The sequence below is a fragment of the Episyrphus balteatus genome, chromosome 4 (genome assembly GCF_945859705.1).
Source record: "Episyrphus balteatus chromosome 4, idEpiBalt1.1, whole genome shotgun sequence".
Taxonomy (NCBI): domain Eukaryota; kingdom Metazoa; phylum Arthropoda; class Insecta; order Diptera; family Syrphidae; genus Episyrphus; species Episyrphus balteatus.
In genome coordinates, this window is record NC_079137.1 from 35473258 (window position 1) to 35488839 (window position 15582).

The following is a 15582-nucleotide window of genomic DNA, read 5'->3' on the forward strand; positions in this document are numbered from 1 at the left end:
GTAAGATGTAAGAAAGTGTAACTTTCGCAAATTAAATGCTACAGTTAAATTTCGATTCATTGACGCATCAAAAATATTTCTGGTGCAAACTTGATGGTTTGTAGGTAAGATGTAAGAAAGTGTTTTCTTTACATACAAAATGTTCTGATGCAAGAGCAGTGATGCATTTATGAATTCAACCTATTTCAAGAGAGCGATTTGCAATTGTATGTATGTCTTTAAATCGGGAATCGATTTTCTCTTTTCAGAATTAGAACTGTCATAGAGTGCCAAACGAACAGTTTCAAAACGAAAACGAAATAAAAGCTAAAAACGATATTGAAAAACATGATTTGATTTTAACAAAATTGTGGATTTTTGAAAAGCATTATCTACATGTAATGTAGTACAGTCAAATTAGCCCAAAACAAGGTTAAACCTCGGAATGAATGCTCATAGGCTAAACGCTCTGTAGATAAAGATTTCTATAAGTTTCTTTAAGTTACCTAAAATATTTAGAAAAATGTCGGCAAAAAATGTTTAAGGTCGTCTGGGAGGTGCAGGTTCAAAAACTTAAAAAAGATATTTTGGCTGTTTTCAACATGTGATACATGAATTCAAGATACTTTTTTATTAGAAATTCGAAGAGAAAAAATTAACGAATTAGCATTCATTCCAAAGTTGAATTCTTATTTGACTAGATTAATCGGCTCTCGCTACAGTCGTCGGAGCGCAAAATTCTCCGATTTGATACGAATAATTCTTCAAGGTGTGCCCATAAGGCCCATATACTATTGGGAAATTTTTGAGGATCATTCGCAGCTAAATTTTTAGTAACGACAGCCCCTCTTCTTCAAAGGCAGCTTTTAAAGTACAATTCAGGGGTCAATTTCTGGATTGTGAATCTGGAGTGTACAATCGAGCAGTGGCAGCACCAATTTCGGATCATTTTCCATTGAAAACCTTCGATTGAACCAAATTAGATGTCTATAATCGATAGTGTCACCACATTCGATTGTATGAAGTTACGTGCTGTATCGCATAAAGAACAAACGTTTTCGTAACGATTTGCAACACATAAATTTAAAAACGTAATATGCTGTTAGTCGGCCCTAGCGATGTATTCCGTCGCGACGGAGCGGATTTTGTCCGAATTCATCCTAATCGGACAGTTTTTATCTGTCGGAAATGCACCTGGAAGCATACTTCGTATGAAATCGTGTACCCATTAAACATATCTGTGATGTTTGGCCGACAGCAAATAGATTTTTCAACCCAAACTATTAAATGCAAATTGGTTTTTAAACATGATAACTGTATTAAAAAAAAAGTCATTAAAAGACTACTTACTACATACTTATTTTTCCATATTTTCACAATTTCAACCATGAAAACTGAATGTACTTGAGGTGACTGGTACTTTTAAGTGTAACACTTTCAAAAGCTTTTTGACAATATTTCAATTAACCCATGAGAGCCTTAAATAAAAAGTACCCAGTATACCAAACAGCACAGATATAAATGAAAATGGAAAATTACAAACGTTTGATTTTGTTAAAATCAATTTTTCGAAAAAGGGTTACTGAATTATTTTTAACTTATTTATCGGCTTTAAGATTTTATAAACAATTTTTTTTTAATTCTCAAAAACTTTCTCACTCATTTTTATTAAAATTTGAGTGCAACTTAACTACAGGGGCCCTATTTTGTAAAACGATTATCGTTGAAACTACTTCGTTCTCGTTGAAATGCGACTACGTATTACGATAATCGTTTTACTTCAACGATACTCGTTAATCTTTACGACTGCCTTTTACCTATCGTTTGACTTTCGTTTTCGTTTAGCTGTCATAATATTATTGCATAAATGCTGGTAAAATCAAGGTGAACCTAAAAAAATATTTTTTTCGGTTTAGTTTGGCCAAACGACTTTTTCGTTTTACATAATCGCTCTTTGTCGTTACTATCGTTTACTTCAGTATCGTTGACTTGCCTCTCGTTTCGTATTACGTGATAGACCCCCAGTTAATTTTAGTTAAAGATCTTGATTCAGAAAATGGTTTTGTACCTACATATATAAGTGGAAAAATTCCAAAAACTAAAAGTAACATAATTTTACAAGAAAAACACAGTTTAAAAAATTCATAACATTTTATTTCCAATGCAAATGAAACAAATTTAACTGTAACTAAAACAAAAACATTTCATAAAATGTATATAATAATAATTGTTGATTTTTTTCTTTCTTTTATAATTATTAACAAAACAAAAAAGTTTAATCATCTATGAAACCTCAACAAAATTACTGTTTAAAAATATAATGCTGTTAAAATCAGCACTCGTTCCAATACCATTTGCAAGTGATCTTTGTGCTTTGTGGAATATATCCTCATGAACACCATCCGAGGTACTTGGCAAACTTAATACATACCGAGCCAAAGTTCTAAGATTTGGAAAATTAGTTGTTCTTTTCCAGAATTTTAACAAATCCTCACTAGAACTATCAAAACTCTTTGTTACATAATAATTATGGATTTCTTTGTCTATTATATCTGCGTCATCTTCAGAAGCTTTTTCTTTTTCGATATGGCGTATTTTTGAAAAATACATTTCTTTGATTGAACTGAAAACCTCCTTCCGTTCAGATTCTGATAAGAATTTAAGATTTTTGAAATTCGGATTAAGAAATAAGGCAATTTTATAGATGGGATCATCAACACAAAGTTGCGTTTGAATCAGCTCGAGAGTGTGAAATTTTAAACGAGCATTCATTTGGTGTTCGAACAGAACCGGTGAATATTGTTCCACCATTTTTTTCTTCCACAGCAGTATGCCATTGATAGTTATTTGGTTTTGTCTTATTGTATCTATACACAGCTTTATAACTTCGAATCCATTTAGAATGGTTTTAACTTTGTTTTTTGGAATATCCGATAACACACTGTGATCTCTTTGGCACGGTCTGGTACTTTTTAATAATTTTTCAATTGGTTTATTCATTTCATAGAACTCTTCCAACAGATCTAACAGGCATTCTCCTTTGCTAAGAAAATAGTTGTGTTCTTTAATTATATGTTCGAAGAGTTCTTGTACTTTTACAACAAGATCAGAAATTTTCAATTCCGGATCTTGAACCACGAGAACTTTGTTTATTATTGATTCCAAGCTATGGGTAATGCTTGGCAGACAAGTGTAATCTGCAAAAGCCTTTGTTAAAGCCTCATTATGTTCGTTCAGCACAATAATACATCGCTTTTTCAATTCATCGGTATTTAAATACTCTTTCATAATTTCCAAAAAAGCTTCCCGAATTACTTCGTCAGTAGCTTTGTCACTTTGAAAATCCTGAATTCCTACGACGTATGTTTTGCTTGTAAAACTCTCGGATATTATGTGCGTTTTAACTGTAAAGTAAGACACAGGTTTCGAATGCGGCGCACTATCTTTCACTAGGTCTACACTGATGCTCAGGTGCGATTCATTGGCAATAATTTCTTTGATTTCCGTTTTAAGTGTTCTCATCCTATGTGGTATGCTGTATTTGAGTATTGTTTCAATACTCGGTAAGAAATCGTTGGAATTTCTTTCGCCATACTTGGCACCTAAATTTATTAGACTCTGGGCAAATAATCGAAAATTTGGATCATCCATAAAACTTAATGACTGACCACCACTACTTATAACACAATCTATGAGATTTTGCGTTGCAGTATTTGTTGCATCATGTTCCGTTTCAACATAAGTTTCCGGTTGATCTTCAATTATTTCTTCAATTGGTTCTGTTTTTGGACAAGGCATACTATGTCTTTTTAAAGATGCTTTTGATTTTGGTTCTGTTATTGTTTCAATTAGTTTTTCCTTTTTGATAACTGGCATTTTTTTGGAATTATGATTGTTTTTAATGTTGTGGCTTTGAACATGGTAAGCTAGTTCATTTTCATTCGCGCTATTTAGAAAATTATCACAAACAGTACATCGGTAGCAATTTTGTCGCATATCTGAAATGACAAGAAAAAAAAAACGTTTTTTTATGCAAGGGCTTACATTTTTAATTGCGCAGGTCTGAAATCATATAAAAGAATGTGAAAAAATATTTAGTTCCACTCATCACCTACGATTAAAAATCGTGGGCTTACATTTCCTAAAATTATGTTAGGAAGTGCCTTGTCACAATCCGCATCCAGTACAGGAGAAATTATAGGATGTTTTTGGGAAGATATGATAAGTGCTCGAAATTCTACGTCGAGATAATTCTTTTTTTATTCAATTTTACGCCATATCGGAAAAGAGGGTACTTTCAACAATCGGGTTAACTCGATACAATCGAGCAGTGTCAGCACTTAATTCGTATCAATCGATCATTGTATCGAGTTATGGGCGAGCGCCGTAGGCTGATCGACTTCGCAGCAGGGCAAAATGTCATCATCGCAAGCACTCTATTCCCAGACCTCAATATTCATTATGGGGACTTGGCGATCTGCAGCCCAAGAACTGCTGACAGTACAGCTCGTGAGTTCTACATCCAAAAGATTATAGAGAAACCGTTGTCCTAAGACGAAAGGAGAAGCAATTTGAAAAAAATGAAGGCTTATGTTATTGAGGGATGGTTATGACAGGTCTAACATTCGAACATTCTTTCAAATGTTGAAGATACGGTGCTCCTAAGCGGCTCAACACGAAAAAAACTTAGGTTTTGCATTTATTTTTAAGTTATTATGCGGATCAGCTTCTAATCTCAACATACGAGGTATTTTTTTGGAACGCATCCCTCGTTTATGTGGGGGAATTGAGGGACAAAAGTGTATCGACCCAGATAAGAAGTTTAAGTGTTGAGAACGGGAATATGGTTGGAAATACGTGAATGGTTTAAGAAACGTTTTTCCTAAATTCGGCTAAGTTTCCTAATATCCCGTTTTGAGGCAGAATAATCCATTCCTATTGGGCGATGACCTAGAAGAAGTGAAAACAGCGATATTAAAACTCAACATCAACATCTAGAGAAGACTAGGTCAGGAGTACCATGTCTTTCGTTTGTGCAGGATGACTATGCAGAATTCTTGTTACTCTGTTAAAGTGGTCTGGGCTTCTTTAACGGAGTAGCGAGCATTCACCAAAGCCTTGATATCGAGAAAGGTTTACTTCTTAGACAAGCCAATGTGTAAAAGAGAGCAGAAAGTTGGGCTAATTTTTTAAAACCCCGTTTAACCCTGCTCATAGTGCCTTTACTGGTCTTGAAACGGATCGGCAAAAATGGATTCCGCCGTAAATGAAACAGTTCACTCGGACAGAATTTTGAACTAGATAGAGACTTTGGGCTCCAGTATAACCCCGACAATGACACCGATGTAGCAGCAAAATCTTAGAACCAAGGAAGCCCTAAACCTTAACCATGCTGTATGGAGCGGAAAAATGGACATTGAAAAGAGCCGATCAAAACTTTCTGGGTTGCTTTGAGAAAAAGATTCCACGAAGGTCCAGTAACCATCGGTGGAGAGTGTAGACGACATCGATCTGGATACAGCGGCTAAGCGACAGGGGACATGTGAAGCGTTTAAACACCGACACACAAGGCCTACGAGTCTTCGTTTTTAACCAAGCCTGATGGACAACGTAACAAAAGAAAATCTTATTTAAAGTGGCGTGGTCAGGTGCAGAAGAACCTCTAACAACTTGACGTGTTCAACTTTAGAAAATGAGCTAAGGACCGAGCTGGCTGGAAAAACTTGTTAGTTGAAGTCGAGATTCACCCAGAATTGTAAGCGCCACCTTAGATAAAACTAATTTCTTGTCCATAAAAAAACAAAGTGAACATAATAAACAAAGTCTGTTCCGTGTTAATAGTCAGGAGAAAGCCATTTCTTTCCAACAGTATAAAAATTAAGAAAATGTATAGTTGCTTAAAAAAATAAACCCACCTTTATAGAAAACCATTTCGAGCCAGTTATATATTGTATTCTTCACTCCTCCAACTTTGTGCTTGCTAAAATGAAAAGCCTTTGAGTTTTTATCAGAATTATACAACGATCTCAACTGGGCCAAAGAAAGTGCGCCTTGTCTTTTTGAAGCCTGAGTTTTTGGTTGTGGTTGAGACTGCTTATTTGTTGTCATGGTCGTCATTAGCGAATTCAATGGCATTTCTTCTTCTTCATACATTTCCACATCTGGTATCAGTGAACATTCTAATTGACTGTTGCTATCTTCAGAGAAACTATCCTCATCTTCAAATTTCGCATTATTCGAACCTTTAATTTGAAGATTTGGAGCTTGTATACCTTGCTTCCCCAAATTATGCTTTGCTGCCAAAATAGCCGAACAACGGAGGGCATGTTTTCGAATTGAAGATGTCCCATTTTTGTTTGAATATGTTACCAACATCTCACAAAATCTACACCGTGCAAAAGGTTGCCTTTGTTTTTTATAAAAAACCAAATCCATCCATTGCCAAGCAAAACATCTGAAATTGTTCTTTTGTTTGGTAATGAAATTAGGTCTTTCCTTGGGATTGCTATACAATTCCTCAAGTTGTTCGCGAGTAAGTGGTTTGGATTTGTCATTGTTTTTGTTTGCAATTTTCCGATTGGAATTATTTTTCGGTGTTGTTGTTGTTGTTGTTGTTTTTGGTAGTATTTCTTGATAATCCAATATTTCTCGTTCTCGTTTAGGAACAATTTTTTTGCATTTGTGATTCCTTAACTGTCCAAGAGACTTTTGTGGATCTTTGTCAAATATATCATTGCAATTGCGGCACTTAAAAAAGTTCTGCTCTACTCCGCCATATGAAATAGCTTGAAAGTTATCCCAAATCGAACTGTTGTGAGAGGAGCTGCTGATAAATTGAAAATTTGCATTCTCGCTGGGATCGGCTAGTTTCTCTTGGATAGCTTCTTTAGTTAAAAGTGATTGTGCCAGCATGTATTCATAGTTTTGAGCAGTGAATTGTTCGGGCTCTTCTTCAATTTCATCGTAAATTACGATAACATCGTCGTCCATGATTACCTTGTGGTAAAATCGATGCAAAATATTGAATTTATGTTATATGGTCTCTTTTTAAGAAATTTGTTTTTGAATACTTACAACTTGTTGCCTTTGAATAAATCTTATAAATCTTTAGTGCAATAAAAATAAAATGGATTTTTTTTTTGACAATTTGTAGATTAAAAATATTCTATCAAAAAAAAAAAAAAAACAAGTTCTAGTGTCAAAAATTTAGTGCATTTTTTTTTTTCAAACATACCAACAAAACAAAAAGATGTATGTCGCGTTTTTGACATTTTTGACGGGCGCACAAATCCGCTTGTTGGGTGTGTTCATGAGGTTTTGATTTTATTAGTGGGATATGTAGTGAGGGAAATTTCCCAGTTTTTTCTGTACGGTTTACATTAGGTATGCCAAACTAAACGGTTTTTAGAATTTTAAAACAACTCATTTATAAGAACAAAAAGGCCAATAACAATAGAAAATTAATGTTTTTAGTTTAATGGGCTAGGCTGCAAAGTTTGTAATTATGGGCCCCGCATGCGGCCCTCCAATTTAACATGCTTGGTTTACAATTTCAGCATGGGGTTACTTATGGTGGATTTACATACGTCTGCATTTCCAAATCTGGAAATAATTACATATTATTATTATTCTTACCGAGTAGATACGATTTGTATTGAATTCGTTGAAAGGGAGTACTTTGCCACCTCCATTTTGGCTGTTTTCGGAGTTATGTTTCTATGTAGGATAATTCATTATGAATACATTTGTAAGGACTAGTTGTACAAATATTTAATCCGTGGTTCAGCAAATTTTATCTTCTGAATTCGGTGGTAAAATTGATTAGCACTGGTTCTAGGTCCAGTGCTAAAAATCCATTTTACCACCGAATTCAGAAGATAAAAGTTGCCGAACCACGGATTAAATATTTGTAAAACTGGCCCTAAGGGTGCCTACAAGAACTGGCTTTATTCCTCCAAAAAACGTTTAAATCTTTCCGATATCTCTTTTACTGACTGAGATATTTAAAATTTAATTAGCAGTCTTTGACTCAGAAACAGTAGGTACTGGCCAACCATATTAAACTTTTTTTGCCACAAGAACAAAATATACTTTTCTAGAGGTTTTTGGATTGCTGAACTTGAATCCGCAATCAGAAAAATTCTATTATCATTCGTTCTTGAAATATTACCGTTATAGAATGCAAAAAAAAGGTTTTTTTATAACGGTTATATTTCAAGAAGTATATTTTGGTTCTTGTGGCAAAAATTCTGTGACCAGTGACTCAAACTCTGTTTGGAACTTAAGATATCTCGAGCAACAAAAAAGATATTGGGTAAATTTAAACAGTTTTTGAAAGAAGAATATTTGTTCTTATAGTTAAAGTCGAAACGAAAACAGTGGATAGGGTAGGTGGTGACAGTTATCAGAAAAATAATATTCTGAAAGGTTCTGAAAGGGTACAAAACTTTAATAATATGGAAAAATAGCCTAATAAAAGAGTCGGATTTCTTAAGAAAATAAATTTTATCCCGGTTATTTATGGAATATTCTCAACAATGCCATTTTAAAAAGAGAATTGAACACACCAACTTTTAAGGTAACTTGCCGAAACAGCGTAGTGCATTTTTTTTGCACAGCTGAGTTAAAATTTTTGAATGCATTTGGTAGCAGGATTATTCAAGGTTCCGTAACAAAAGAAAAAAATGAGAAAAATTAAGATTTGTAGTCACGGCACATGAAAAACCGTCACAGGGTGACCATTTTTTCGACTTTTTTTCAAATGCCCATAACTCACAAAATATATGGCTGCGATTTTTTAAAATTATTTTTCTAATAACTGTCACCACCTACCCTATCTACCGTTTTCGTTTCGACGTTAACTTTTGGGACACCCTGTATAACGAATTATCCCACATAAAAACTGTTTAAAAAAAAAACAGAACCTCGAAAACAGCCAAAATGAATCATTTTTTTTATAACGGTAATATTTCAAAAACGAAAGCCAATCTTGGTTCTTGTGGCAAAAAAATGTCAATTTTATTGACCAGTATTATTTAAGAACCACAGATTTTAAATAGAGATAGACACCTTCTCCAATAGTAAAATATAAAAAAAACCGTTATCAATCCTTCGCTCCCAAGTTATCGCACTCTTGTGTTGCGTTGATATGATTTTTGAAGAAAAAACACGTTTACAGGGATATCTTGAAAAAAAATCTAATTCGATTTTGGTAAAATCAGATTATTAGCTCCGTTCCTTTGGGAACATTTATCTCCAGCTTAGTACTTAAAACTACTTTGAACTAATTTTGCTATATTGAAAAAGTAGTTCAAAGCAGTAAACATCATATAAATATTTCTAAATTAATGCAGCAATTATTGCTGAGATCTTCAGGAACAAAGCCTCATTTTTACTTTTTTTTCAGGATCACTGTGGATGAAGTGGCAGAACTTCATTTTTAGTCGCATGTGCGTCGGTTATGCACCAAAAGATTGCTTTTTTTTGTTAAAATTTTAAGTGAAAAAGCCGTCCTCAATTCTGACATGACGTCACAATCATCTCGCTTATAAATAAGATACCGTAAACTGGGGTGACAGATTTTGATATTTTTAGCAACATACTCTGTTTCCCTTAAGCCCAGTACAAAGATCGAGTCGAGTTCTGTCCATATTTAGATAGAAAATCACACATTCGTAAAAAAAGAAAACAAGAATGAGAATGTATTATCAATTTAAAAAAAAATAAGAGAATTTTTTTTCGTAACTTTGAAAGTGTGGCACAAAGTTATCTTGGATTTTGGGTTACTTTGGGCCACTGTCGACATCTGTAAGGCATTCTGTCTAAATAAAATTTTTAATTAATTTCCCTCTTTGAATATGCAACGAATTGTTGGTATTCAAAAGATAATGGAGAAAAACCTGAAAGAAACCTATAACAGTAGAATACTTGAAGGAGCTTGTAAAAATGCTAGTCTATTCATTGATAAGCCAAAAACCCAGAGATTTCGTTGAAACAAATTAAGTGGGTGAGGAATCGTAGTATGTAGTGTACCTTACCTTGGTTCAATGCTCAAGTGGGACGGAAAAAATTTTTCAAATAAAATGAAAAATTGCTACACTTAGCACCACAAATAAATGGCATAAAGGAGTCTAATGATCGGATTTGTATCCGTGAAACAGCTGCAACTCCTTCGCCTGCGTTCAAAAAATGTGTTGATAATTTAATTTTGACCTTAAAAAAATAAATTATAACTTTCCTTTTATGGTTTTTAAAAAGATAAAAATTAAAGATATTCTCTTTTACTTTTACCATAAGAACAAATACCTACATATGTATTTTTAATTTCATAAAATTCACAAAACTATGATAATAATAAGAATGTTACATTAGTTCTTATATCTTATTATTACCATAGTTTTGTGAATTTTAAAATAAAATACAAAAAAAAAGCTTTACGTGGGTTTTAATTTTAATTTTATTTTTAATAAACTTACTTTTAAAATTTGTTAAATTAAATGATTGCGTGCGTTTCGAAATATTACTCCATCATGGGGCGAAATATTTTTTCTGTCGGAGAGCCAAACAAAAATAATTTTGGGATTACTTTGAAAAATACTCTAGAAATTCCGAATCGATACCAATATCATAATAATTCAAGAAATAATATTTCGAAGCATTCCCAACATTTTATCTTTCTTGAGCTTATAATATTTTTTATCTTTATAAATTATGTAAGCTTAAAACTTTCGTCAAATTTAACTAAAATAAAATAAAAGCAGTTTCTTCATATAAAATTAGATAAATAATAATTTATGCATTGAGGATAATACATCAATGGATGGCAAATACTCACTGGTTAAGTATAATGGTAATCGTTAGAGTCCAAAATTGAAAAACTCAAAATAGTAAAAAGGTATTCAAATTATTTTACAAATTCAAACCCAAAAAAAACTCAGACCATGGATGACAACAATCACTTATATTAGTTTTCATCATCATTATCCCTCTTTCCAGTTTTATCCCAATTCAAACCAGTTTTACAAAAAATAATCTACTGTATTTTCCGATCGTGTATTACCAAATGTTCTTATAAAGAAATGATCACCTGTAACTACCTGAATGCAACCATTCCATGTCGATGCGAAGCACGCCTAAGGAATGTGAAACCACTGACCACTAACCGAATACATACCTGCACTTATGTACCATATATGCTGCAGCAGTTTACCATTCTTCAATTTGAGTGTGTCGCAAAGTGTCAGATGCAATTTTATTTTTAATCTAAAAGTGAATAAATTTTCTAAAATAAAATTTTATTTTTATTATTCCGAGTACATAAATAACCCATTCATCGAATCAAGTGATTAGTTTTCCAAAAATGCTTTAATTTAAACGAGAAAATGAACAAATTCCATTGGGTCCCTTTAGAGTAGTTTTTTTTTTTTTTTTTTTTTTTTTTTGGGTACCACTATCAATAAAACCCACACATCAGCATTGGCACCACAATAACAAGAAAAAAGTCCAACAAATTTTCACTGGAGATCACATTCCAATGTAACAATTTCCTCGTGCTACCTTCGAGCTATATATAAATCTTGAGAAAAAACTCGTAAAACAAATAACCTTTTCCATTAAGAACATAGTACAAGATAACCCTAAACAAAAGAGTTCAACAAAGGTACGAACTCGATTTTGCAAAATCAAATGAAAATATAGAATGGGTCATCGAAGAACAATTTCGGAATCCATTATAATTGTGAATCATGTGGGATTATCTTACATTTAAGACTCCCATTATCTTCTTTCCCGTTATTCTAATAATATTAATAATAAAAAGAGAGAGAGAGAGACTCTGAGACTGATTTGATTTAAATAAATATAAAATTAATAAATCTACAAGACGAAAAAATGTCTGAATTCTTACCACTATGTGACGTCCTCTTCAACGTTATATCATTAGCTGGATACTTTTGTGATGTTGTCTTCGATGTTGTACTGGGATACGCTCTACTGGAACGTGGTCGTGTTGGCTATTTTACTATTGTGATTTCTCTTGTCCTGTTATCACTCATTGTGTCTCAAATTGTATCATTTCGATGGTATTGGAACAATATGAAGCGCAAGAGAGCTGACTTAGCAGCAAATTCAGCTCAAGCCAATGACAATGGAGAGCTGGCAGTTCCCGAAAAGAAAGATGTTTTCGGAGATTGTGGGGACTCACAAGCAATGCGATTTAAGACTTATTCTATTATTGCTGTTCACGCTATACAATGTGGAGTTCTCTGGCGATATGCGAAACTATTTGTTCCAGTCAATTTGAGACGTGTCAAGCATGAAGTTCGCGATCTATGTATGCTTCGTTTGGTTCATGGTTTCTGTGAAGCTGCTCCTATGCTCCTACTGCAACTGTACCTGCTCATAACAATCCAAAGTGATAGCAAATTTCTTTCGGAAGGATCTGAAGTGAAATTGAAAACATTAAGTGGGAAGACCTACTCACCCGGATTGACAATCACACAACAATCGAGTTTGGCCCAACAACAAACTGAGAAAACATTCAAGGATCTCAATGTTGTTTCAGCATCTTTATCATTGTTTAGCGTTTGTTGGGCTCTTGCCAGTTTTAGCAAGAATGTTCGTTTGCAAAAAGTCCATCGTTTGGTTCTTACATGGCTGGGAGTTATATTTCAATTTATATGGCGATTGGGTACTGTAACATCACGAATAGCATCACTTACTGTATACGCCTCGGTATATAAATATTGGGTGTTTTTGGTGATCATATTGCATTGGTTTTCAATGCTTTTGTGGCTGATTTCGCCGAAAAATGTTTTCCATGGCGAAAGGATTTCCAAAGTTCGCAAAACCTTGCTCTCAGCTTTGATAGCTTTCGTTTATATCTTTGCTTATATTAATCTTCAAGAAGTTAATCATAGACAGAAAATGTTTACATTCTATATTGTGATGTTTCTTGAGAATGCACTGTTGGTGTCACTTTGGTTGGCTGGAATTTGGGACAGAAGAACTGAGCAATGGCATGTGACACCGTTGTTGATTCTGGGAACCTTTGTTATTGGAATTTTCTTCATGCTTTTATATTATAGGTAGGTACTCCCTTCATCGTGTACTTGTCAAATTTAAACACTTTTTTTTTCTTTTGTGAAATTTCAGATTCTTCCATGTTCGAAGACTGAATTGGGAATCTGGAGGTCGTTATCCTTCTAACGAAAATGAATTCAGATCAAATAACAATCGAAAAGGGACCGGCAAAATTGATGGTTCGACAGGTCAGCCAGCTATTGCAGGAGTCTTCAACTGTAGGTTCACAAATCCAGTTGGAAAGTAAGTTACGGCTTTTTAACAAAGAAAAAAACAGTATTTTATCATATTTTTTTAAAGCGCTGCAACAAAAAGAAAGAAGAAGAAACCAACAACATTCATTCCTCCGCCCAATTTACGATATACTCCACAACTAGGTTCGGTAAGCTCTATTATCACAAACGGAGCTATGGCAATGCCTTTCTGGCGCAGACCCTTATCACGTTCCCAGGCTGGTTCGAGTGAAAACGAAGGTAGTAGTGCTGGTTCACGTGTTAATATCCATCAAAAACTCCAAGAGAAAAAACAAAAGCAACTTGCCGAATTGAAAATTATCGAAGAAGAAATCAAACAAGGTAAACTTGGTGGACCAACAACAAATACTCTGAGCTCGGGAGATGATGGACGAACATCCTTGCCTAGACAACCGATTCCAAGAACCAAAAAACATACAAATTTACTCGATGCCATGGAATGGTGCACAGCCAATCCGGGAATGTTAGAAAAAAGTTTCAGTGATTTTGATGAGATGAATAATCTCAATAAATACTGCGCCGATGAGTTGTATTCTTCTTTTGGCTTGAGTGGTATTAATATTCCAGCATTGGAACAACAAAGTCCACTGCCAAAACCAGTCGCGTCATCGATTCCCTCCTCATCACAACTCTCGGCAGCCGAAAGTAATTCGCTCACAAGACATGCAGTGCACGCTAGAACAAAAATTCCACACAATGTACCCCTAAATCCAATCCTATTTGAAAATTACTGCAGCAATCAGCATGGAAGTGCCAATGGAAACTTCGATCACTTAAATCGACAAAACATTTTCCATGAAATCAATCATCCAAGACAAATTTCAGGGACTTATAGTAGTAATACTGCTGAAAACCCTAAAGGAGGTTTAGAGGGAGGATTACCATTTCCTTATAACGTTTTGCCTCCACCAAGGTCGAAATTAGATAGTCGGTCAACACCACCAACACCATCTATTACAATCACACAGCAACAGCAAAAACAGCAACAGCAGCAACAACAATCACCCCAAAAATTAGCTGCCGCTGATTTTCTGTCCAAGTTATCGCAGCGTCAATATCAAAGGGCAAAGACCCCCGAAGTCCTCTTAGCACCACACTATCTTGACAATTCGAGGGTTTACTACGACTGGGTTGGAAGAGAACATCCCTATAGGTAAAAATGAAACAACCTTTTCTCTAACTTTTAGACTTTTTGATTAAAAAATGTGTGTGTTTTAAGGTCCCATCATAATCCGGATCGGGTAAGCAGTGGAGACGAAAATCTAGATGTATCAGCAGCAGACGATAGTGTACTTGGTTTGAATGAACCTGTCGGACATAGAGCTTCATCTGATATAGATAGTCAGGTAAATTTCTTTTATTTAAAAAAAATGAATCGATTTGGAAGTAATTGTTTCGTCTAAAAGGTTTCTCTTCCACGATCATATACCCTTCCAAGAGAATTCAAATACTATCGCAGAAATAAACCACGAAAAATTATTAAAACAGAAACTTTCATAACAAGCACCAATAGCAGTGACGGTAAGAAGGAACAAAAATATATACTCACCATTAACTTGCACAGAATTTGTCTTATGATGGACATTAACTTTACATTCAAATGAAGTTCTTAAAATCTTGATGAATTCTGTGAAATAAATGGATATTCTTTTGTTTTTGAACATTTATGATGATTTTTCCATTCATTCATATAGGTGACGTTGATAGTGGCGATGAAAATGAATCCGAAGGCAACTCTCACTCAGATGATTCACAATGCAAAGCAGTTCCTCCTCCAAATTCCAGAATAGCTTCGAATAACTTCCACAACCACAATGGCCATAATCGTAGCCAAAATCGAATATTAACTGCCGCCAGCACTGCCCCAATTCAACATCATCAACTGCCGCCACAACCTATTGTTAAGAAAACACTTCAAATTGGAAGTAGTAATAGTAAAACTGCATCACCACTCAACGAAGGGCCATCAATAGCTGTAAATAATTTAGATTTAATTAGTGGTGTTAGTGACGTTGGACATTTTAGTCAGTTTTCAAATCGGCCTCGAGTAAGGACTTATGGTCTATCAAAGAGTACAGCAACTCATTTGCCATATTGTCGGCATGAGACGAAGCTCTAAACACAAATAATAATTATATCCTATATTACTTCCTCTTCGATCTGTTCCTCTCATCAGTTTTACTGTTATTTATATAAAATACTTGTTATATTCTTTTGTTTGATATTATTATTTTTTTTTTTTGCTCTGTAAATCGTCTAGATTAGAAAA

At 34.3% G+C, this 15582-nt stretch overlaps 2 protein-coding genes across 2 annotated transcripts; one reads left to right on the forward strand and one right to left on the reverse strand.

Annotated features, from left to right (window-relative positions):
- Positions 1-2111: 2111 nt before the first annotated feature.
- On the reverse strand, positions 2112-7144 carry LOC129918695 (uncharacterized). Its single transcript, XM_055999392.1, has 3 exons — positions 7054-7144; positions 5895-6975; positions 2112-3977 (listed from the first exon to the last, which is right to left on the reverse strand). Exons 2-3 carry the CDS (start codon positions 6967-6969, stop codon positions 2263-2265), a joined length of 2790 nt encoding a protein of 929 aa, XP_055855367.1. The 5' UTR covers positions 6970-6975; positions 7054-7144; the 3' UTR covers positions 2112-2262.
- A 4724-nt stretch (positions 7145-11868) lies between these two features.
- Positions 11869-15553, forward strand: LOC129918559 (uncharacterized). The gene is made up of 6 exons (XM_055999166.1): positions 11869-13064; positions 13132-13302; positions 13360-14466; positions 14533-14659; positions 14720-14834; positions 15008-15553. The coding sequence occupies exons 1-6, from the start codon at positions 11869-11871 to the stop codon at positions 15430-15432; spliced, it is 3141 nt and encodes a 1046-aa protein (XP_055855141.1). The 3' UTR covers positions 15433-15553.
- The last annotated feature ends 29 nt before the right edge of the window (positions 15554-15582 follow it).